At 57.3% G+C, this 22,921-nt stretch overlaps 1 protein-coding gene across 4 annotated transcripts in view; it reads left to right on the top strand.

Annotated features, from left to right (window-relative positions):
- The window catches only part of PRKCB (protein kinase C beta), a 96,739-nt gene extending 77,881 nt beyond the window's left edge, over positions 1-18,858 (top strand). Inside the window, exons 16-20 of one of the 4 annotated variants that reach the window (XM_077186666.1) lie at positions 917-1,057; positions 14,552-16,037; positions 16,098-16,107; positions 16,418-16,457; positions 16,558-18,858. In XM_077186666.1, coding sequence (XP_077042781.1) covers positions 917-1,057; positions 14,552-14,704 — 294 coding nt within the window. In that variant the 3' untranslated portion in view covers positions 14,705-16,037; positions 16,098-16,107; positions 16,418-16,457; positions 16,558-18,858. Of the gene's footprint in view, positions 1-916; positions 1,058-8,881; positions 10,198-14,551; positions 16,038-16,097; positions 16,108-16,177; positions 16,188-16,417 lie in introns of those variants that run through there. The other 3 variants (XM_077186665.1, XM_054643481.2, XM_054643480.2) reach the window with 3 other exon arrangements.
- The last annotated feature ends 4,063 nt before the right edge of the window (positions 18,859-22,921 follow it).

The raw sequence follows: 22,921 nt of genomic DNA, 5'->3' as shown, positions 1-22,921 counted from the left end.
AGCAAGTTTGTTTTGTGCCCTGGGGTGGCAGGGCTGACCTGTACCCAGTGGTGAGAGGTGTCTCAGCTGCCCAGCTGGAGCACTGGCCCCTCCTGTCCCCCATGGGGGTCTCACAGAGCCCAGCCCTGGGACACAGAGCCAGGCTTGCTGCAGCATCAGGATGGACTGCCCTGATTTAATAAAGCAGTGCTTTTGTTCTGAGTACAAAGCTCATGTTCTCCATCCTTATCAACGTCTTGTGAATCTCTGGAATCTCCATCTGATCTCTGAGCAGGGCTCAGACCCTGCCCCAGGATATTAATGTGGTGCAGCTGCCTGTAGTTCCTGGGGCCCCTTTCCCTTATTGGGCAGTGAAGAGGAGAAGTTTAGATGATAAACAGCATTAATGGACTGTTTGTGCTATTTTCCCTCCAAATTGAATCTCTCATTAGAAATCCACCTCGTGTCTGCTCCGGGGGTGAGGGGGTTCTGCTCCCAGGGCTGATGGAAGTTTGGAAGGGCGGATTGTCCATGTCAGAGGGGCAGTGGGGTCTGCAGTGAACTCTGCAGATGCTGAGCAGTTTGTGCCAAGCAAAGGGACTGCTGGGCAGCTCCCCTGCTGCAGCCAGGTGCTGAGGGAGCCCTGCCAGCCCCCGGGGATGTTCCTTGGCAAACCAGTTCCATTCCCAGACGGGAAGGGGCCGTGCCCATCCTGCCAGTGCTCACGTACCTGCCATCTGCACAGTCTGCTCTCATAAAGCACTGTCAGCCTTCCCTGCCCCTGAGTCACTCCAGCTCCTTCCTCGGTCTCCTCCTCTCCTTGGCGCCCCAGAGGAGGAGGTGGGACCCTGATGAGGGGCGTCCAGCTGGGGCTCCCAGAGGGGACATTCTGGGGGCAGGGGACAGGCTGTGACTGTTTGCTGCCTCCTGTCCCCAGCTGATGACCAAGCACCCTGCCAAGCGCCTGGGCTGCGGCCCCGAGGGCGAGCGGGACATCAAGGAGCACGCCTTCTTCCGCTACATCGACTGGGACAAGCTGGAGCGCAAGGAGATCCAGCCCCCCTTCAAGCCAAAGGCTGTAAGTGTGCAGGGCCCCGCCTGGGCCACCCCTGGGCCACCCCTGGGCCACCCCTGGGCCACTGTGGGGCCACCCCTGGGCCCCCCCTGTCCCACTGCTGTGTCCCCTCACTGTCCCACTTCTGGGCCACCCCTGGGCCACCCCTGTCCCACTCCTGTGTCCCCTCACTGTCCCACTTCTGGGCCACCCCTGGGCCACCCCTGTCCCACGCCTGTGTCCCCTCCCTGTCCCACTGCCGGGGAGCCTCCCAGGGCCTCTCCCACCCTCGCTGTGTCCTGGAGGTCCCTGTCCCTTGCAAGGTGTGTTCCCTGGCACCTGGCATGTGCCACAGCCCCACTGGGGCAGGAGCAGTCCCTGTCACCTGGGCCCAGCTCTGGCTTGCAGAGGTGGGAGCTCCACATGTGCAGTTCTTGGAGCTCTTGGTGTTGCAGCCTTTCTGTTTTGTTATCCTAGGGCTGTTGGGTTTTTCCTCCCATTTTCTCAGGTCTTTCTTTTCTTTAACCCCAATTTCAACACCAGCTGAGCTCAGTGTGCCTGGCTGGGCAGTGGAGCTGGATTTCACCAGAGCTTCTCTCCAGGGTGGAAGGAGCCTGGCTCTGCAGGGGGATCCTGGCTGCTCCTCCTCAGCCCTGCCTGGCTCTGCTGAGAGATGAGCTGGGAGTGCAGCCTGGGGGAATGGGCAAACCAAGGGGCAGGAGGCAGCAATTGGAAACTGTTTGTCCAAAAAGACAGGAATGCCTGAGTGCTCCTGGTCCAGCTGTGCCTGCAGTGACACCTGTCCCTGTGCCAGCAGTGCAGGGGTGCCAGCAGTGCAGGGGTGCAGCCTGAGCCCCAGGTGGGTGTCCCTGCCCATGGTGCTGCTCTGTGTCCCCAAACTCTGCATGGAGCTGTTGCTGCAGTGCCCCAGCTGGGCCCTGCTGTTTCACAGAGAGCTGAATCCCCACTGGATCTGCTCTCATGGTTTGTATTTGTGGTCAGTGTGGGGACATTAATCCCTAATCCATTCTCCCAGGCCAGCTCAGAGTCCAGGAATGCTCTGTGTGCTCACCTGCAGCCTCCCTGTCCCTCTGCCCATAACAGCCTTCTGCACCTCTGCTTTTCCTCTGCTTTACAGATGCCCTGTCCATTTGAGGGCCCCTTTTGGTGCTTGGAAAAACTCTGCTTTCAGGGACAACGTGGAGTGGGAGCTCCTTTGGTGGAGGGTGCTGGGTGCCTTTAGCTCTGCTCTCTCCCTGTGTCTCTCTGCTCCAGCAGGTTTTTCCCTCCCACAGCTCCTGTCCTGCTCCAGCTGGGATGGAGCACCCCCGTGGTGGCTGGGCAGAGCCCCACAGCCCCAGGGATGGGCCAGGGCTGCTGGCCTGGAGAGCTGCCCCTCTCCCCGCCCTGCCTGTGTTTGGGGCTGATGTTTGCATTGCAGGCAGGAGTTTTTTGGCAGGTTCAGTGTGGCAGTGGTGCCTCTGCAGGGAGCTCACGGGTGCTGCCCTTGGCTGGGAGCTGCACTCACAGCCTGAGCTGTGCCCCCTCAGAGGGCACCGTGCTGCTCTCCCTCCTCTGGGGATGGGAGGTGCAGATGGGCAGCACAGGAGTCTGGTGCTGCCTGCTGCCTTTCCCTGAGGGGAGGGAACCCCCAGGGCATGGGCCCTGCAGGAGCACGGCCACTGGGAGAGCTCTACCTCTGCCATCAAAGCACCAGCACTGTGGAAGTGCTTTGGGATGCTTGTGCCCCCATCATTTGCTGTCTGGGGCTGGGGTCTGACCCTTGTGCCAGGGATGCTGAGGTACAAGGGGGGATCCCTGAGCTCCAGCTGTGGAGGGATCCCGGTCCACAGCTGGATTCACTGGAGGGGCACCATGGGGTCACTCTGCACAAGTGCCTGTCTCCTGAAGCCATGGCTGCTGCCATCTCCCACCTCTGTGTCCATCTCCCAGTGAAGCTGCTGCTGCTGTGTCCCCTCCTCCCATCTCTGTCCTCCTGAGCAGGGCCCCAGTGTCACTGCCTGCCCTGGGCAGGGGCACAGCATTGCTGTTTGGTGCTTTACAGAGAAAAACAACTGAATTCCATCAAAAGCACTTTCTTACTGCTCTGCTGCTTTAAACTGTGCAAATTTTGTCCTGTTTTAAATGTCTCCTTCCTCCAGAAATCCCTGTGACACCAGCCCTGGTGTAAGCTGCTGGCTGTCACTTCCCCCAGCAGCTGGCACCCGGAAAATTCCCTGTTTGATAGGACAGGGAGATTAACAGCAGCTGATTTGGGATTTAGGGAGGATTAAGACAACTCAGGTGCCTGCTGATAGCTGATATTTCTCCAGCAGTGCTGGAAAAAGCTGTTTCTGTGGTGCCAGCACAGGGCAGAGCAGCAGGGGTGGCAGTGGGGCTTGGACACTGCACAGAGGGTCTGGGGGTGACAGGGGACATGTGCCCAGTGTTTGTGACTGTCATTGCCCTGGTGGCCACACCACAGCCAGTGCTGCTGCACACAGGGCTGGTGCTGGCCTGGCTCTTCTCCTTGGCTTGAGTCCATTTTGTTTTCCTTTTATTTTTTTCATAGTTAGCGTCTGTAAAGGTCAGGCTGCAGTAATTGTCTGTATCCAGAGCTTCAAAATAAGGAATAAGATGCAAATGAGGGCTGGGAGTCAGCCCCCACCTGTCCCCAGCCTTGCCCTCCTGCAGTGCATGCTCAGCCCTGGGGACAGCAGCCAAGGGGAGCAGAGCCCCCTCCAGATTGTGTCCAGCTTTGTTTTGCTGCTCAGAGGCACTGTGAGTCCATGTCTGATGGGAGCTGGGGGCTCAGCTCCCCAGATTGTGTCCAGGCTCATTTTCTGTTCAGAGGTACTGTGAGTCCATGTCTGATGGGAGCTGGGGGCACCGTGAGTCCATGGTTGATGGGAGCTGGGGGCTCAGCTCCCCACATTGTGTCCAGGTTTGTTGTGTTCCTCAGAGGCACCATGAGTCCATGTCTGATGGGAGCTGGGGGCACCATGAGTCGGTGTCTGATGGGAGCTGGGGGCTCAGCTCCCCAGATTGTGTCCAGCTTTGTTTTGCTGTTCAGAGGCACTGTGAGTCCATGTCTGATGGGAGCTGGGGGCACCATGAGTCGGTGTCTGATGGGAGCTGGGGGCACCATGAGTCGGTGTCTGATGGGAGCTGGGGGCTCAGCTCCCCACATTGTGTCCAGGTTTGTTGTGTTCCTCAGAGGCACTGTGAGTCCATGTGTGATGGGAGCTGGGGGCACCGTGAGTCCATGTCTGATGAGAGCTGGGGGCACCATGAGTCCATGTGTGATGGGAGCTGGGGGCTCAGCTTCCCAGCCCCTCCTGCTCCCACAGAGCCCCTGTGCCCTGCAGCAGCAGCCACAGACCCTCTGGCCACGTCCCTGTGCTCCTGGGGCCCCTCTGCAGTTTGGGGTGGGGGCACAGGGGGTGCTGGGGGGCTCTCAGTGCCTGCCCAGTGCTGCTGCTGGGGGAGGGATGCACAGCCCTCCCCAAAGCTCCATCATTTCCCACTGACAGCAGTGGATGGAGGCTCCTGGCCGGAGCTCAGAGCCAATTCCTCAATTCCCAGGAGCTCCTGTGTTGCTTTGTGCTTGATTAACCTTTATCACAGAGTCAGGAACAAGACAGATCAGGGGCTGGCTTGTCTTTGGTGGTTCTGACGTGGGGCTCTGCTTGGCTGCTCCCTGCTCTGGCTGGTGCATAACAATTCCTTTCCTGGGTCTGCAGCTACCCTGGGAGTGTGTTTACACTTCCCTGCTCTCCCTGTCTCTCGTTGAGATAATTATTGTTTTTGGTATCTAATTACTCCTTTACTTTACATAAAGCCTAGTGATTTGAAAAGTCTCATTTTGAAAGCACTGAAATCACACAGCAGAGCCCAGGATTATTCACAACAGCATGGGGGGTTAAAAAAAATGGCTTTTAATCTAATAATTTTTAATTGCATAAATTAATTTCCCCCTAACTGCTCGGAGTTAATTAATATTGAAAGGCCACTTACAGACCTGGATGTGTAAAAACACCAGCTCTGTGCACAGGGGTTTGTGGCCTTAGTTCAGCCTGTACAGGGTGATGTTTGCATAAGTGATTTCCTAATTAGATGGGATTTAAGGATTGAGGGGCTGGCATTGGGCAGGTGGATGTGCTGAGGTTAAACACCTCTGGTAATGCTGGCAGGATTTGCTCTGGGAGACCCAGGGCCCTTGAAGATTTTGGGATTTCCCAGACTCTTCAGCCTCTGTTCTCAGTGTATGAGGCAGAAATTGGGCTTTTCCCTAGCAGAGGATGCTCCCTTTGGGAGCAGCAGGGATAAAGGGATGAGCTGCAGCATCCCAGACCAGAGCCAGACACAGTGAAAGGCCCCCCTGTCCCCCTGACCAGCACAGGGACCCCCAGTGTGGCCCCAGGGCTGTGCTGTGACCCAGATTCCCCTAAATGGGACGGCCAGGAGAGCCCTGATGGTGCCCAGGGTGCAGCAGGGAGCCAGAGCAGCCCCAGGAAGGTCAGGCTTGCCCAGGAGGTGCCTGCAAGGCCGGTGGGGTTGTGGCTGTGCCCGTTTGGGACCAAACCCTGGGAAATGCAGGGTGTCCAGCACCTCCCCTTGGCACGGAGTGAGGGTGGGAGGCAGCAGCATCCTCAGCCCCTTGTGGTCCTTGACTGCATCCCAGGGATCAGTGGCAAATGTTTCATTGTGCCTTTTGTCTCTATTTGGAATCAAGCAGGGAGGTGATTAAACACAAGGCCATCTCTGGAGCTGACAGGTTTATTTCTGCAGCTCAGGAGGAAAAGCCATTCTGTGCTGCCTATAAATACTGGGCAGGACACACCGGGATTTATGTCAGATACATTCCCACCCTCCCCCTTTCTCCAGGCAGGGTGGAGTGATGACTGTACGTTAATACCAGACTAAAAGGAGGACATTTTTTCACTAGATGGCTTTAGATAAATGTCAAATTGCATATGGCATCTGTGTGCACTGAGCAGGAGCTCAGTTTGGGACGCTGTAGAGAAGGTGCCCGTGCAGACAGGGACCTTTCCTGCCTGGAGCAGCAGGACTGAGCAGCAGGATCCCCCCTGCTTCCCTCAGCCAGGGCTGGCCCAAAGCTGGAGCCTGGCACTCACCTCCTCCAGGCCTTGGATGTGCCCTCTAGAAACTCAAAGACAGTTTTCAACTTGAAAGTATTGAATTTAGCCATCCATTTTATCTGCATCCAAACAGAAAGGCCATAAATTCCACACAGCAGGGCAGGAAATACCATGGGTAGATGCAACTTTTCAAATTTTCCATCCACATATTCTTACCTCATTGCATGATAGTGAGAAATCCTTGCTTGCCAATATGCATATTAAAATATATTTCTGCTTCCTATTCCAATAACTGGCAGCCTCTCATCAGGATTAATTTTCCAATCCTTCTGAGGGGGTTGCTGGTTTGGGTTTTTTCATTTTTATTTTTTTTCCTAAGGCAGCAGATTTCTCTGTAGCCACAAGGCAGGCAGGGCTGTCTGACATGGCACTGCCCATCTGCTGCCCTGCCTGTCTGCACTGGGCTCTGGGGGGCTCTGGGTGTGCCCTGGGCTCTGCTGGGGCTGCCAGGGGGCTCTGGGGGGCTCTGGGTGTGCCCTGGGCTCTGCTGGGGCTGCCAGGGGCTCTGGGTGTGCCCTGGGCTCTGCTGGGTCCAGCCCTGCTGAGCTCAGGCTTTGGGGAGCTGGAGCTTAACCAAGCCAGACTGGAAATGTAAAGATGTGGTGTTACCAAGCCAAGGGTAGCACAGTGCCCACACTGGAGGGCTGGAGCTGGAGTTCAGTCCACTCAAACATTGTCCCTTGAGCTTTGTGTAGAGGTTTGAGGAGAACAAGGGTCTCTCTTGGGGCTATAAGGACGTTCAGGAGCTGCCAGAGGAGCAGCCCATCAGAGGCTGATGGATATTCATGTTGTCTTCCCTGAAAGCTCTGAGCAGAGGAAGGAATTGGGAAACATTGACTTCTGCATGTATTTGTCATTAATATTTTATTACATTTAGTCTGATGTTTATTAAAAATGCAAATCTGTTTACTTAACAAATGAAAGTTAAATGCCCAGGAAAAATTGTGGCAGTGCTTGGAGCGTGGGTTCTCCCTGGGGCAGGGGGAGAGAGGCCTGGGGCACTGGGAGCTGCTGCCCAAGGGCATTGGGAGCTGCTGCCCAAGGGCATTGGGAGCTGCTGCCCAAGGGCATTGGGAGCTGCTGCCCAAGGGGATTGGGAGCTACTGCCCAGGGCATTGGGAGCTGCTGCCCAAGGGGATTGGGAGCTGCTGCCCAAGGGACTGGGAGCTGCTGCATTGGGAGCTGCTGCCCAGGGCATTGGGAGCTGCTGCCCAAGGGCATTGGGAGCTGCTGCCCAGGGCATTGGGAGCTGCTGCCCAAGGGATTGGGAGCTGCTGCCCAGGGCATTGGGAGCTGCTGCCCAGGGGATTGGGAGCTGCTGCCCAAGGGGATTGGGAGCTGCTGCCCAAGGGATTGGGAGCTGCTGCCCAAGGGGATTGGGAGCTGCTGCCCAGGGGATTGGGAGCTGCTGCCCAAGGGGATTGGGAGCTGCTGCCCAGGGCATTGGGAGCTGCTGCCCAGGGCATTGGGAGGTGCTGCCTGAGCAGCTCCTGAGGAACCAGAGCCTGCAGAGCACTGGCTGTGTGTGACAGGAGGGACAGTGGCCAGCCCTTGGAGCAGAGTGCCCCATGCCAGCTGTGGGGATGTGACACGGGGGTGACAGGCAGGGATGGAGCCTGCTCTGTGGCTGTGCAGTGACCTGGCCTCCACCTGATCCCAGCTGCTGCTGCCATTGTTATTCCCTTAAACCAGGGTTTGCAGCCTGGGAAACTACAGCACCCTTGTTTTGATTGCTAAGGTAATTAAATCAGGTTTGGCAGCTCTGGGGACCATGAGGCTGTGGCCCATTGTGGTCTGACTGGGCTGTAGGGAAGGGACAGCTCTGGAGTCAGAACCATGGAATCCCAGACTGCTTTGGGTTGGAAGGGACCTTAAATCCCCTCCAGTGCCACCCTGCCATGGCAGGGACATCTTCCCCTGCCCCAGGCTGCTCCAAGCCCTGTCCAGCCTGGCCTGGGATGGGTCTTGTCCTCTCCTCGAGCAGGAGGAAACCTCTGAGCAGTGCAGCCATGATGGGAGCCTCCTGCTCCTGGAAACCCCCTGAGAAGGGGAGATGCCCCTGGGCAGGTGCCAGGTGTGTGTGGGCAGGAGCACCCCTGTGAGCCATCACAGCCCCTCTCATTCCTGCGGCGTTCCGTGGCACAGCGGGGTTTGCCGGCCCTGGCCATGCCGTGCCATGCCGTGCCATGCCATGCCATGCCGTGCCATGCTGTGCCATGCCATGCCATGCCATGCCATGCCGTGCCATGCTGTGCCCTGCCATGCCCTGCCGTGCCATGCCGTGCCATGCCGTGCCATGCCGTGCCATGCCGTGCCATGCTGTGCCATGCCATGCCGTGCCGTGCCGTGCCATGCCATGCCATGCTGTGCCATGCCATGCTATGCCGTGCCATGCCCTGCTGTGCCATGCCGTGCCATGCCGTGCCATGCTGTGCCATGCCATGCTGTGCCATGCCATGCCCTGCTGTGCCATGCCGTGCCATGCTGTGCCATGCCATGCCATGCTGTGCCATGCCGTGCCATGCCACGCTATGCCGTGCCATGCCATGCCCTGCTGTGCCATGCCATGCTATGCCGTGCCAGGCCGTGCCCCGTGACTAACCAGGTGTGCTCTGCCCCTTTTCCCGCGGTGCAGCCGATGCCACCTTCCCGCCCCACCCACCTCCGTTCTTTTCTCCTCCCATAGTGCGGACGCAATGCTGAAAACTTCGACCGGTTTTTCACCCGGCACCCGCCCGTGCTAACTCCTCCCGACCAGGAAGTCGTCGGGAACATTGACCAGTCAGAATTCGAAGGATTTTCCTTTGTTAACTCAGAGTTTTTTAAGCCTCAAGCCAAGAGCTAAGCTGCTGTGCAGATCTCATCCCTGCGCCTGTCATCGGGTCCCGGCTGCTGTTGTGGTGACACATTCCATTGCAGAACTCGCATCCATGGGCTTGCTTTAGTTCCTTACTAGAGTGACCATATCTCAAGTGTCTTCCTGTTACTTGGGGTGTTGCTGGAGGGGAGCGATGCGCAAGAAATGCTGCAAATGGGCTTTTGCAACATTTTGTTTGGAAAAATGGGAACAGCTCAGTGGGTGACAGAACGAAAACGGAGACATGGTGACAACTGGGAAAAATCCCTTCATCATGTGCTTTAATTCCTGCTCTTTCCTTTTTCTAGTGTTTGAAATAACCATGAAAATTTAATATTTAGCCTTCTTAGCCTTAGTGGCAAGTAAGTGTTTTTAATGAAACCGTTCCCCAGAGTGTCTCTCCTCCCAAAAGCTCAGGAGAGCCAAGGTGCTGGTTCTGGCTCTATTGTGGCCATGTCCTGCTGTGTGTCCAGCCCCACCACAGCTCCCCTTCCCTGCACAGATGCTTTGGGCTGGCTGGGTCCCCAGCAGTGGGATAAGTTATTGGGGAAGGCAGAGCTGCCATTGGCAAAGATTTCTCCTGATTGTGCAGTTTCTAAGTAGCATTTTTTAAAATCAAAGCAAACATCCCATGGTAAATGGGAAATTTGGAAGAGCTGCCTTTGAATCCTTGGTCACCCTAGTAAACACCACCAACATCCATTCCATAGCAAAGCTTTTTCTTCTTCTCAAATGCCAAAGCCATTGATGGAGTTTGTTACCTGTGCTTTAAATGTGTCAAAAATGGTATTGACCCAAAGGGGAGGTACTTAACTCTGACCAGTATTGTGAATTCTGATATGAAGGGTGTAAAAAAAACCTTCTGATGAAGGGTGTAAAAAAAACTATGAAGGGTGTAAAAAAGCTTGTTTCAACGGGTACTTCTATCCTTAAAAATGGCCCGAGTTTTGTTTCTGGCATCAAAGGAAACATTTCAGGAAGGGTAAGTTTCTCTTGAAAGGACAACAATCACGCTGCTTCCTTTTATACCCTTGCAGATGTTCGTGGGCTGTCACTGTATCAATCTGCTTGATTTGTAATGTGCCAAATTTATTTTTTTCTGATACCGATGATAAAATAAAAAGTAAGAAAACCCCCCCCAGAAACCTGCCTGTGTTTGGCAATAATGAGTTTCTGCAGTTCAGCGAGCTGATTCCTGCCGACAGCCGGGGCTGGAAGCCGCCCTGGCTGCTGGGGGATGCTGGCTCAGTGGCGGCGGTGGAGCCGCCCCTCGTTCTCCCTCGGTTTGTCCCAAAAATCTGAGCTGGGATGTACTGGAAGCATCATCCAGGAAGGAGCGACTGCCCGCACCCTCCTGCAGCAGCGCCCACTGCTCTGGGCTCCACATGGCCGGGGAAGGAGCTGGTGTGAGTGGGTGAGGCCAGGAAGGACAGACCAGGATAAGAACAGGGCAAGAAGGACAGTCCAGGATGAGGACACGGCAGGAAGGACAGTCTGGGATGAGGACACGGCAGGAAGGACAGTCCGGGATGACGAGACGGCAGGAAGGACGGTCAGAGGTGAGGACACGGCAGGAAGGACAGTCCGGGATGAGGACACGGCAGGAAGGATGGTCCAGGCTGAGGCCACAGCACTAAGGACGGTCCAGGATGAGGACACAGCAGGAAGGATGGTCCGGGATGAGGACACGGCAGGAAGGACAGTCCGGGATGACGAGACGGCAGGAAGGACGGTCAGAGGTGAGGACACGGCAGGAAGGATGGTCCAGGCTGGGGACACAGCAGGAAGGACAGTCTGGGCTGAGGACACAGCACTAAGGACGGTCCAGGATGAGGACACAGCACTAAGGACGGTCCAGGGCCGGCACAGCACATCCCTGGCAGCGCCCTGAGCTGCAGCATCGCCTCGCACTCCCCGAGCTGCAGAGCCCGGCGTGACTCATCCATCCATCCATGCATCCATCCATCCCTCCATCCCTCCATCCATGCATCCATCCATCCATGCATCCATCCATCCATCCATCCATCCATCCATCCATCCATCCATCCATCCCTCCATCCATGCATCCATCCATGCATCCATCCATCCATCATCCATCCATCATCCATCCATCCATCCATCCATCCATCCATCCATCCATCCCTCCATCCATGCATCCATCCATCCATCCATCCATCATCCATCCATCATCCATCCATCCATCCATCCATCCATCCCTCCATCCATCCATCCCTCCATCCATCCATCCATCCATCCATCCATGCATCCATCCATCCATCCATCCATGCATCCATCCATCCATCCATCCCTCCATCCATCCATCCCTCCATCCATCCATCCATCCATCCATCCATGCATCCATCCATCCATCCATCCATGCATCCATCCATCCATCCCTCCATCCATCCCTCCATCCATCCCTCCATCCATCCATCCCTCCATCCATGCATCCATCCCTCCATCCATGCATCCATCCATCCATCCATCCATCCATCCCTGCTCTCCCAGGAGCACTTGGTGGAAGCCATTGGCACTTGCAGCTCAAGAGGGACTACAGGCTGCTGTTAACCTCCCTGCCGCTCTGGGAATCGGCCGCTGCCAAGTTCGGCCACTGCAAGGTTGTTCCGAGAGGAGCTGGAGCTCTGCTGCGGTGAGGGGGCTCTGTGGGAGGATCCCCAGCCCTGGGCCAGGCAGAAATGCTGCTCCAGGCCAGCCGTGCCTGGGCAGTGCCACACCGTGCCACCGCCACACCACAGTGTGCCCCTCATGTGGCTGTGCCCCTCCCTGTGCTCCTGCTGTGCTCCTCGCCACCTCCCAGAGCCATTTCACCCATCGCTGGAGGCACTGTCAGCCCTGATTGTCCCCTGGCTCCCCTGTCTCCATGAGACTCACACAGCCGTTCCCTGCCTGCTCCCAGGAGATTGTTCATCATCTTGACAGAGGCCAAATTGCCACCAGTTCAGGCAGAATTCAAGGTAAGGCTCCAGCAACCCACACCTTGCTGTGCTCAGCCTCCAGCCAAGGCCCCAGGGAGTGGGGGCAGCTGGAGAGGGCAGTGCAGGGGAGTGGGCTGCCCTGAGCCCCCTCCCGGGCACATTGCAGCCTCTCCCAGAGCTTTCTGCTGCCCAAAGCAGCAGCAGGAGGTTTTTCCCACTCCAGGGCTCCCAGACTGAGCACTCCCGAGGGCTGGGGACCATGGTGGCAACCTGCACCAGTCACATGTGGATGTGTCATTCCCTTTGCAGCATCCCAAAGCTTTCCTGCTCAGGAGAAGCTCCTGGCTTGGTAGGACAGTGCTGCCCTGGCCCACGTTGCTTTGGATGGATGTGGCCTTCAGGAACCACGTGGTGATCTCAGAACTCTCCAGGAGCCTTGGGCAGCTTTCCACAGAGAGACCCCGAGTGCACCCTGGGGCACCCTGCTGCCATCGAGGTGGGCTTGTCCTCACATTCCCACTGCTTCACCCTTTGCCTGCAGAACTCTGCATCTGAAGTTGACCCTGTCACCTGTCTGCTCCCTGCTCCTGCTCTGTGCCCCCAAATCCACATCTCCTTCCTTCTCTGTGGTGGAAAGAGGAGCCCTGGAGGGACGCTGGTGCCCAGGGCCCAGCTGGGAGCTGCAGACACCGGTGCCCTGGGGAACATCTCCCTGTGCTCACAGCCTGACAGCACAGCCACAGCCTGCCTCTCCTCCTGCCTCTTCTGCTTCTCCTCTCTCGGCTCCTTGAGCTCCATCCAGACCTGTTTTCTTCCCACCTCGTCTCTGCTCCATCGTCCTTGGCTTTTCCTGATCTTCCTCCCCAAGGCTGAAGCTGTCCTGATGGGATGTCTGCTGGGGCAAGTGGAATCTGCAAGCATCCCCAGAGGTCCTGAATCACTGCTGGCTCATCTCCCAGGGCTCAGTCCAGCTGCAGTGTGGTGCCCCTGGCCTGTCCAGGCTGGCAGAAAAACCTGGCTCTATGTCCTTGCTGTGCTCCTGCTCGAGGCATGAAGGTGCCCCAGTGTCCCAGTGGCCAGGAGGGGCTGCAGGGAGGACACAGCATCTCTCCTGCAGCTCCTTCCCCAGAACAGCAGTGGGAGCTCAGCCATGGGGGTGGGATGGGGTGCAGGACCTGCATGCCCCCCGCAGTTACTTCCCTCAATTCAAGCTGGCAGATTAATCCAGGGTTGGAAATCCTGGTGCAGCAGAGCTCAGCAAGGGCCTGGCGTGGTGAGGCCACACTTCAAAGGCAAAGTCTGGGAAAAACAGAAAACAAATACAGTTTCTGCAAGGCTGACAGGGTCCTAGCTGTGTTACAGCAGGGGAAGGCCACCTCCAGCAGGGAGTTGGGGTCTCTCCTGTATGGGGACATGGAAGAAGGGCTGGAGAAGCCTTTTGTCCCTGGTGGCTTCAGTAAGGAGGCAGAGCAGAGCCAGCTCCTGGCCGCAGTGTCCCTCCACCACTGGTCACTGTGGGCGAAGGACCTGGGGTGCTTGTGCTGTACCTTCAGTGCTCAGTCACCCTCCAGCCACGGCTGTGTCACCTCCCACAGCAGGACAGCCCCGAGGCAGGCGCTCTGTGATCTGCAGGGTTTACAAGAGCAGCCCACGCGCTCCCGGCGCTGGCTCCGCAGTGCTGATAGCAGGTTCCCAGTGCTAATCCTGACACTAACGTCCTTTCTTTCCCTTTTTTGGCTTGGGTGTAGCTGCAAAGTTGTTCTCCTTAAGAAATTGCAAGGAGAAAATGTTGCATATGTGGAATTTTCCTTCTCAGAGGTTTTGAAGTGCTGTGTGTTTTCTCTCTGTACAGCCCTGGAGCAAATCACATCCTCCATCAATGAACCAGTGTTGCTTAACACCATATCACGGCATCATTCAAAAATCAAGCTTAAAGCAGAAAGAGCTCTTACAGCTGATTATTTTGTGCAAATTTTGACATGGTAGTGACTGTTGCTGCCATTTCGAGGCATGTTACTTCCTCCAGGCTCCTTCCTCCTGTGCAGTGCCGAGCTCTGGTTGCAGTGGGGATTCTGCATGCTGAGAACTGCTCTGTGCTCTCTCTCTCCCGCAGCAAACAGGACAGGAGGGGTGCTCCCTTCCCAACACAACTCTCACCTCTCCCTCTGTGTCCTGCTCGTGTGTTTCAGGCGTGTTAAACTGGTGTTCTCCTCTTCCTGCTGGTGGTGCGGGGCTGCTTCTGTTCTACAGGGCTGTGAGTTCCTGCTCGGGGGCAGCTTGAGAAAGCGGCGTGGAGTGCTGGGACAGCACAGCTCCCTTGGGGACACCGCAGCTCCCTTGGGGACAGTGCAGCTCCCTTGGGGACAGTGCAGCTCCCTGGGGACAGCACGGCTCCCTTGGGGACAGCTCCCCAAGGACAGTGTGGCTCCCCCCAGCTGCACCCTTGGGTGCTGTCGCCTCTGGTGGTGCTGTCACCTCTGGTGGTGCAGTCACCTCTGGTGGTGCAGTCACCTCTGGTGCCTGGCTCCTTCCCCAGATTAACTCTGTGCTTTCCATTTAACAGAAGGACAAACGCGACACTTCCAACTTCGACAAAGAGTTCACCCGGCAGCCGGTGGAGCTGACGCCCACGGACAAACTCTTCATCATGAACTTGGACCAGAACGAGTTTGCTGGCTTCTCCTACACCAACCCCGAGTTTGTCATTAACGTGTAGTCGCGGCGCAGCCCTGTCCTCGCTGTCCCACGCCAGGTGGCCCTGTACATAGGACACTAGTCTTCCGGGATTAGCAGTGCAGACACACGTCCCCTCCCGCCAAACTCGCCGGCCGCTTCTCCCCGGAGCCTCTCCGTGTCCGTGCCACTCGCTAGCTTGGCTTCCCTACCGGAGGTGTCCGGGGTGCCAGTTACCGGTCAGTGATACTTCTAGGAACTATAGTTGGTGGTGACTAATAGAGTTTTTAAACAGAAATATTCCAAACCGCTACGGTCTCTGTAATTTTCGCAGCGGGACGCTGAGATCCCGGCGGCCCAGCTAGTCCCAAAGCGTTGCTGTGGAATGCTAAGCATGGTTGATCGCTTAAAGCGTTGTGCTGAAGCTTGCGATGAGTGTGAGCTTGTCTTAGAGGAGCCTTTTGTTCAAGACATGGATATATTTGATCAGTGTGGAAAAATCTGCTTCTAGACCTCTATTTCCCAATGCATTGTCCATAGGGTCAGCCCAGCTCCCACCATCTGCCTTCCCTGCCTCGGGCATCGCAACTCCCAACCGCTCCCATGCCAGTTCTTGTAAATCAGAGCAAACCTTTTTCTAAGTGAAAGGTGGGGGGTTTTTGTAACATCTGGAACAGTTTGCAGTTTTGATACGCTCTGTCAGCACTCGCATAAATCTTTCAGAGACGCTGTTGAGATGTAACAGCTCTGTAAAGGATATTAATATTCTGCCAAAACAAAACACATTTATATTCTTGGTTTACAATTTACCAACTGAAAACACGCCCAGGACCAAAGGGCTGCACTGAGGGCTATTTATAACGGAAACTTTTCTACTTTCCACCCTCTGCTATTCTCTTCCAGGCTCCAAACCCATGGATTCCACAGACATCTTGATTCCCCTGATTCCCACCAAATTCCTGGGGGTTTTAGTCAGTAATAATTTTTTAAAAATTCTGAGTGAGAAGAGACAATTCCAGCAGCTGCTTGTGAGGCAGAGCCATGGCCTGTGGGAGGGCAGGGGAAGGCAGGAGCAGGAAGGAGGGAGCAAGCACAGGAGGGAGAAGGCAGGGGTGGGCAGGTGAGGGCAGGAGAGGACAGCAGGGAGGAGGGGCAGGAGAGATGGGGCAGGAGCAGGCAGAGGAGGGCAGGAACAGGCAGGAGCAGGCAGGGGCAGGGAGATAAGGGCAGGAGCAGGGAGATAAGGGCAGGAGCAAGCAGGAACAGGCAGAGAAGGGCAGAAACAGAAAGGAACAGGCAGGAGCAGGCAGAAGAGGGCAGGAACGGGCAGGAACAGGGAGAGGAGGGCAGGAGAAGGAAGAGGAGGGCAGGAACAGGCAGGAGCAAGCAGAGGAGGGCAGGAGCAGGGAGGAACAGGGAGAAGAGGGCAGGAACAGGGAGAGGAGGGCAGGAGCAGGCAGAGGAGGGCAGGAGCAGGGAGAAGAGGGCAGGAGCAGGGAGAAGAGGGCAGGAACAGGGAGAGGAGGGCAGCAACAGGGAGAGGAGGGCAGGAGCAGGCAGAGGAGGGCAGGAGCAGGGAGAAGAGGGCAGGAGCAGGCAGAGGAGGGCAGGAGCAGGCAGAGGAGGGCAGGGACAGGCAGAGGAGGACAGGAGCAGGGAGAGGAGGGCAGGAGCAGGCAGAGGAGGGCAGGGACAGGCAGAGGAGGACAGGAGCAGGCAGAGGAGGGCAGGAGCAGGGAGAGGAGGGCAGGAGCAGGCAGGAGGAGACAGGAACAGGCAGAGGAGGGCAGGAACAGGCAGAGGAGGGCAGGAGCAGGCAGAGGAGGGCAGGAACAGGCAGAGGAGGGCAGGAACAGGCAGAGGAGGGCAGGAGCAGGCAGAGGAGGGCAGGAACAGGCAGGCACTGCCCATCAGTGGCAGCCAGTGGGTGACCCTGGCTGACTGTTGGGTTGGCAGAGGCTGAGCCCCAGGTGAGCATCCCCCAGGCCCTGTCACCCTGTTCCCACAGTGCTTTGCAGAAGCCCAGGTGTGTTTTCTGAGCCAGCCCTGGTTCTGCTGGATGCAGCCATTCCTCCAGGCCCCTGGGAAATGGGGGGGATTTTATCAATCACGAGGAATTCTGTAGAGGAAATTCTAGTTTGTAGATCTTTTATAAACATGAAACTCGAGCTTTGGAAATTATTTTTTTCTTTTAATGATTCCTTGAGAACTAGAGGCTGCCAGCAGCTGAGGCGCTGCCAGGGGATGAGTGTCCCCTCCCTGTCACCCAGCCACGGGCACTGTCCTGTGCCTGCTGGGGGTGAGGGCTGAGCCTGTGGCCTCGGCTCCTGCCCTGGGCTGGAGGAACCCAAACCAAACCCAGAAAAACTGCAAATTGTGCCAGATCGAGGAGGGGGCTCACGAGGGGCTCTGCAGCAGGCGAGGCCCAGGGGTCAGGGGCTGGTGGGGGCTCCCTGAGCCTGGCACACCCTGAGGACGTGGGCCATCCTCTGCAGACCACAGAGCATGTGTGTTCCTGTGACTTCAAACCTGCTGCTGCTGCTGCTGCAGAATCTGTATCACTTCAGTGGTGAATGTTTCTCATTTCCGTACCTTTGGCTCTGAGGGTGCTCCTGGGTCTGTCCAGGATGTGCTGGAAGGCCTCAGGGCTGAGGGGCACAATGCAGGAGCAGCTGTGGGACAGTCACAGCTTTGTGTTTGGAGCTGCTGTGTCTTGCTGGGGTGACCCTGGTGCATGGAGCAGGCGCTGCTGGACGCTGAGCAGAGCGGGTGGCTCGGAGGGGCCCTGCAGGGAAGCTGGGATGTGGCACCAGGGATGTGGCACCAGGGATGTGGCACCAGGCAGCTTTGGAGGCACTTTGGGGTTGAGATCCACGCTCCAGGGTGAGCTTGGCCAGTGCCAGGTCCCCTTCTCAGGACTCAAACCTTGAGTATTCCTGCCACTGTCCGTTCTGCTGCTTGCCACAGTTATTCCAGGACTTACTTCCAGATGTCCTGTGTCTTCTGTGGAGGGATTACAGTGGGATGTGCTGGCTCTGCACAGACACTCAGATCTGTGTGGATTCCTCCAAAGAAGGGCAGAGTGACAGGGGTTGAGTCACTGTTAGTGTCATTTGATGATTTAATCTTCACTGTTGGATGGGGAAAGCAGAGCTTTGGGAGGATGCTCAGAGCCTCGGGAGAGCCCAGGTGCCCAGGCCCCAGGTGCTCCTCAGGTGTGTGGAGACAGCCCAAGAAATCCCTGCCTGGAGCTGCTGGGGATGCAGGGGAGGGGGCTCTGGATTCAGTGGGCCTGGCAGGGCCCCTGTGGCAGAGGGGGACCCAGAGCCCCGGGGGAGGGCAGAGGAGGGGCTGGCTTGGCAGGACATGCACAGGATGGCACATGCTGCCTTTGTCCCACGTGGATTACACCCCAGTGCTGCAGGTAAGTGGCTCAGGCTCTCCCTGGTTGCCCCTGGACAGGGAGGATCAGACAGCTCCTCCTGGGCTGTGCTGAGCCCTTGGGGCAGCTCCAGCCCCCGTTCCTGGTACAGCTCCACTGGCTCTGGCTGGGAGCTGCTGCTGCTGTGCCTGTGTGCCCTGGCCGGGGCTCTGAGCACCCTGCTCGTCATGAGGGCATCACCAAAGCAGCTATTGATTGATGGAATCCATTTAATGAGTAAATGAATGGGAGTTTGTGCATGGCCAGCCCAGGCAGGCAGAGGGGAGGGGAGAGCAGGGCAGGGCTGTGCTCCGATGGTTGTGAGTCCCAGAGCTGTGACCCGGGAGGAGCCGAGGGGGTTGGAGCGCAGGACACGGGACAGGCTGTGCCAGAGGCTGGGATCGCAGCTGGAGGGTGCCCAGAGCTGCTCCCTCTGCCCTGCGGCAGGAGCAGCTGTGTGAGCACAGCCTCTGGCTCCATGCATGGGGGTGTCACCTGAGCTCTTTATTTCTGATCACATTCAAAGTGGCAATTCAAACAAGGAGGGAAAAAATAAAAAAGCAAAAAAAAAAAAAAAAGAAAAAATGTTTATTGTTGATGAGTTTGTGTTTGTGAATTTGATTTCACCTGCAAGTATTTGATGACTTTTCTACATCCTAGACTACCTGCTGTGTGTTGTCAAACGGTTCTCATGAAGACCTCCTTTTAGATGGGCATATACTCTTGATTCAATTTGCTGCATGTATGAAAAAATAAAATATTTAATTTTAAAGAAACCCTGAGAGCTTGGCTTCCTTTGCCCACGAGTCTGTGGGGTGGGGGTGTCCTGGGGCCGGGGTGCCCCGCAGGGGCCGCACCGAGTTCTGGCACAGCAGGAAAGGCCGGGCAGTTTCAGGGTTTTGGTCAAAACCGTGCGCAGCCGTGCGGCCGGAGCTGGCCCAGAGCAGCGCCCAGGGAGGAGGCGGCGCTGAAAGGGGCACGGAGGGGAGCGGAGAGGGTTAATTGTCAGATAATTGCTGCTTAACGAGTTACTGAGGCCGCCGGAGAGGCGCCCAGAGCAGCAGCTGCAGCCCCTGGAGCCGGGCAGGGCTGGGGGCACCGGGCTGGGGACACTGGGCAGGGCTGGGGACACCGGGCTGGGGACACTGGGCAGGGCTGGGGACACCGGGCTGGGGGCACCGGGCTGGGGACACTGGGCAGGGCTGGGGACACCGGGCAGGGGCACCGGGCAGGGCTGGGGGCACCGGGCGGCTGCAGAGGTGGGCGCTGGGCAGGGGGGTCGGGACCCTCCGGGAGCCCCCGGCACCCTCAGGGGCTCCGGGGGCTGGGGGGGCTCCTGGCCCAGTGCACTCCCTGTCCCTGCCCGAATCTATCGAGGAAATCTGGTTGTGTCCGTGTGGAACCGGGTGAGTGCGTCGGGAGGGGCTTCTTCCTCTGTCTTTGGGGACGTTAGCCAAGCTTTCAGCAAAATCTCCTCGTCTCTGCCACCCCGTGGGGCTGATGGTCACCAGGGACACCCCAGTGCGCCTGGGGGTGGGAAAATGCCCGGCTCAGCCAGCCCTGGCACTGCGGGCACCCCCTGGCACTGCGGGCACCCCCTGGCATCTGCTCCAGGCTGGGCAGCCCTGGCGGTGCCCCCGAGCCCCAGCCCCTGCTCTCCCCTCACCCCCAGTCCAGGTCAGGGATTTGGGGGTGCCCAGGGCAGGGGTTTGGGGTGCCCAGGACGGGGGTTTGGGGTGCCCAGGACGGGGGTTTGGGGGTGCCCAGGGCAGGGGTTTGGGGGTGCCCAGGACGGGGGTTTGGGGTGCCCAGGGCAGGGGATTTGGGGGTGCCCAGGGCAGGGGTTTGGGGTGCCCAGGGCAGGGCTTTGGGGTGCCTGGCTGAGCCCCTCCCCGGACATTCTGCTGTTGAACGCTCCTGCGCTTTGCCTCTCCTGGCTTGTGTAAGTGAAACATTTGGTTTTGTGACACTTTCCTTAATTATGGGAGCTAATGACAAAACCATTGTGACAAATGACTCAGCTTTTGATAGTGAAGTTAATTAATTCTGAAGTTAGCGCCTCCATTGGAGTATCTGGAGGAGCCCGATTAGGAGGTGCGCTCACCCAGCGTGACACGGGCAGCGGGAACGCGGCTCCCTGGCAGCCAGGTAAACCCTCCCCGCGGATCATTGCCCCGAGCGAGGGCATTGAAGGCCGGGCATCCTGGCGCTGGCGTCCCGATCCATCCCTCCATCCACCAAAGCACCCAGGGAACACAGCCTCGGTAGTGCTGGACCGAGTGACCAGCAGCAGCTCTGCACTGGGCGCTGACCTTCAAGAGCGTCTCCCTGAAGCCATCTTTCATCTCTTTCATTTGCATTACAATCCTGTTTGCCTCATTATTCCTTATCCACTCCTTCTTCAAAGGATTTAAATCAAATCAATTAAATTGTGGCAGGCTGGAGCAGCAGTGAACCTTTCCTTGTGGCTCAGCGTGGTCCGGCTGGACCTGACTGCAGAATGGGTTTAATCTTCTGCTATTTGTTCTCTTATTGCCTCTGGGCTACCACTGCCCACAGATGCCTTTGTTCCCTGTCCGTCCTTCCACCCATCCCAGGCTGCTCCACGTGCAGGCTGCTCTTTGTCTGACCTTGGGGAAGGGATTCTCTTCGGGAAGATGGGGACCTGCTGGCCATGGGGCGGCTGTGGGAGCCCTGGGGCACTGCCACAATGCTTGCTGTCCTGTGCCATCCCCTTCCATCTGCTCTGCTTGTTCTGTCTGCCCAGGGAATAAAAGGATCATGGACACGCTCAGCTTGGAAACGCTCTCCAAGCCCATCGTGTTCAACTGCTCCTGCAGCACTGCCCCATGATCCCTGTGCCACATCTGCACGGCTTTTAAACCCCTCCAGCTGCGGGGACTCTGCCACTTGGCAACCCTTTCAGTGAAGAAATTTCCCCAAATATCCAATTTAAACCTTCTGGTGCAAATCACGGCTGTTTCCCCTTGTCCTGTGCCTTGTTCCCTGGGAGAAGGGACTGAGCCCCACCTGGCTGCCCCTCCTGTCAGGGATTCAGTGCCAGCACGGAGGGGGAAAAGGCTGGAGGAACTTCCCCAGTGTGGGCAAACACCCGGATCCGGGCAGCAGCTGCTGCCAGAGTGGCCGCCCAGGCCCGGAAGGTGCGTGGGGCCGGCCCACACACGGCCACCCCTGCTCCCCCAGCATCTCTCAGAATAAAGAGGCTTAATCAGAATGGATTTCTGCTCCTGCCCTGCTATTTTTATTGCTACTCGGCTGTCGGAAATCCAGCAGGGAGAGCAGAGCTGGTGGGGAGTTGCACCGAGCCAGCCAGCTCATGCCCTGTGGTGTGGCACGAGTGGCATCGCTGGCACCCCCGGCAGCTCCTCACACAGGGACAGCCCAGCCTCACCACTGGAGCCCTGCTGGAGCCAGGGGATTGCAGCCAGCGCTTCCAAAGCGGTGCAGATATAAATAATCCCCTCGTAGGAGTGGGGAAGGATGAACACATGTGCCCAAGGCTCTGGAGTCCTCATCCCCTGGCAGCCCCCGGGAGCAGGAGAGTGCAGTGAAGGCTGGGCAGGGCTGCAGCACCTCCCTGCATCGCTAATGGCCCAAACTCGCCTTGTCTCAGCCTCTCTTCCTTCAAGGAAAAACCTAATCCAGCTAGGGATTATTTCTGACTACTTACTTCCTGTCACTTTGCCAATTTAAATGCAGCAGAGCTTTCATCGCTGGGTTTGGGAGGACAAAGCCCAACAGATCCCAGGTTAGGACATTTTTGTCTGCAAGGACAGCTTTTTTCTTGCAAGAGTTGTACAATGTTTGCAGCGTGGGCTGGGGTTTTTATGTGTTTCTACTTTGCCCAGTGCAGGAGGGTCCAGGAGCAGGAGGATGATGATGGACAGAGCAGGGAACAGGAAGAGGAGATGGAGCTGGAGAGCTCGGGCTGCCCTGGCCAGGGTGCCAGGCTGTGACCCTGCAGTGTGAGTTGCAGAGCAGGATTCCAAGGTCACCAAATTCATTGGTCCCAAACCTTAGTGAACCCCTGGGCAGGCCAGAGCCCCGAGCTCGCTCCTGGAGCTGACACCCCATTCATGGAGCAGGGAGAGGCTGCAGGGGTGTCCCCACCTCCAGCCCCACAGGGGCCAACACGATCTGACATGGACTTTGCTTCTGTTGGAGCTCGCTTTGTTCAAAGCCTAGGAAACGGTACATGTGCACTCTGCTCACACCTACACACGCTGTGTTAAAATAACACAATTAAGGCTGCAAAATCCCCCACTCACAACGCAATTTGCAGCCCCTCAGCTGTGGGTGGGAGATATCTTTGCTGCCTCTGCGCAGGCCGGGGGCCGGGCAGGGCGCTGGCGTCAGGCGCTGCTGACGGGACGGGCAGGGCTGGCAGCATCAGGGGTGCTGAGAGGCAGGTGTCCCACAGAACTTGGCCTTTCCCTGTGCTCTGAGCCACCTGCATGGTGCCCACGGGACTGCTCAGGACCAGGGGCCTGGGAAAACCATGAGGAGCAACTTTTTACACAGGCAGGTTGTGACAGGACAAGAGGGAATGGCTGTAAATTTAAAGAGGAGAGATTTATGTTGGATATCGGGAGGAAGTTCTTCCCTGTGAGGGTGGCACAGGTGCCCAGAGCAGCTGTGGCTGCCCCTGGATCCCTGGCAGTGTCCCAGGCCAGGTTGGACAGGGCTTGGAGCAGCCTGGGACAGTGGAAAGTGTCCCTGCCATGGCAGGGGTGGCACTGGATGGGCTTTAGGATTCCTTCCAGCCCAGACCATTCTGGGTTCTGTGATTCTCTGCCCAGTGCAGCCATGCCCAGGGCT

This window comes from Agelaius phoeniceus, chromosome 16 (genome assembly GCF_051311805.1).
Source record: "Agelaius phoeniceus isolate bAgePho1 chromosome 16, bAgePho1.hap1, whole genome shotgun sequence".
Classification (NCBI taxonomy): domain Eukaryota; kingdom Metazoa; phylum Chordata; class Aves; order Passeriformes; family Icteridae; genus Agelaius; species Agelaius phoeniceus.
This window is presented reverse-complemented; position numbering and strand designations above follow the sequence as displayed.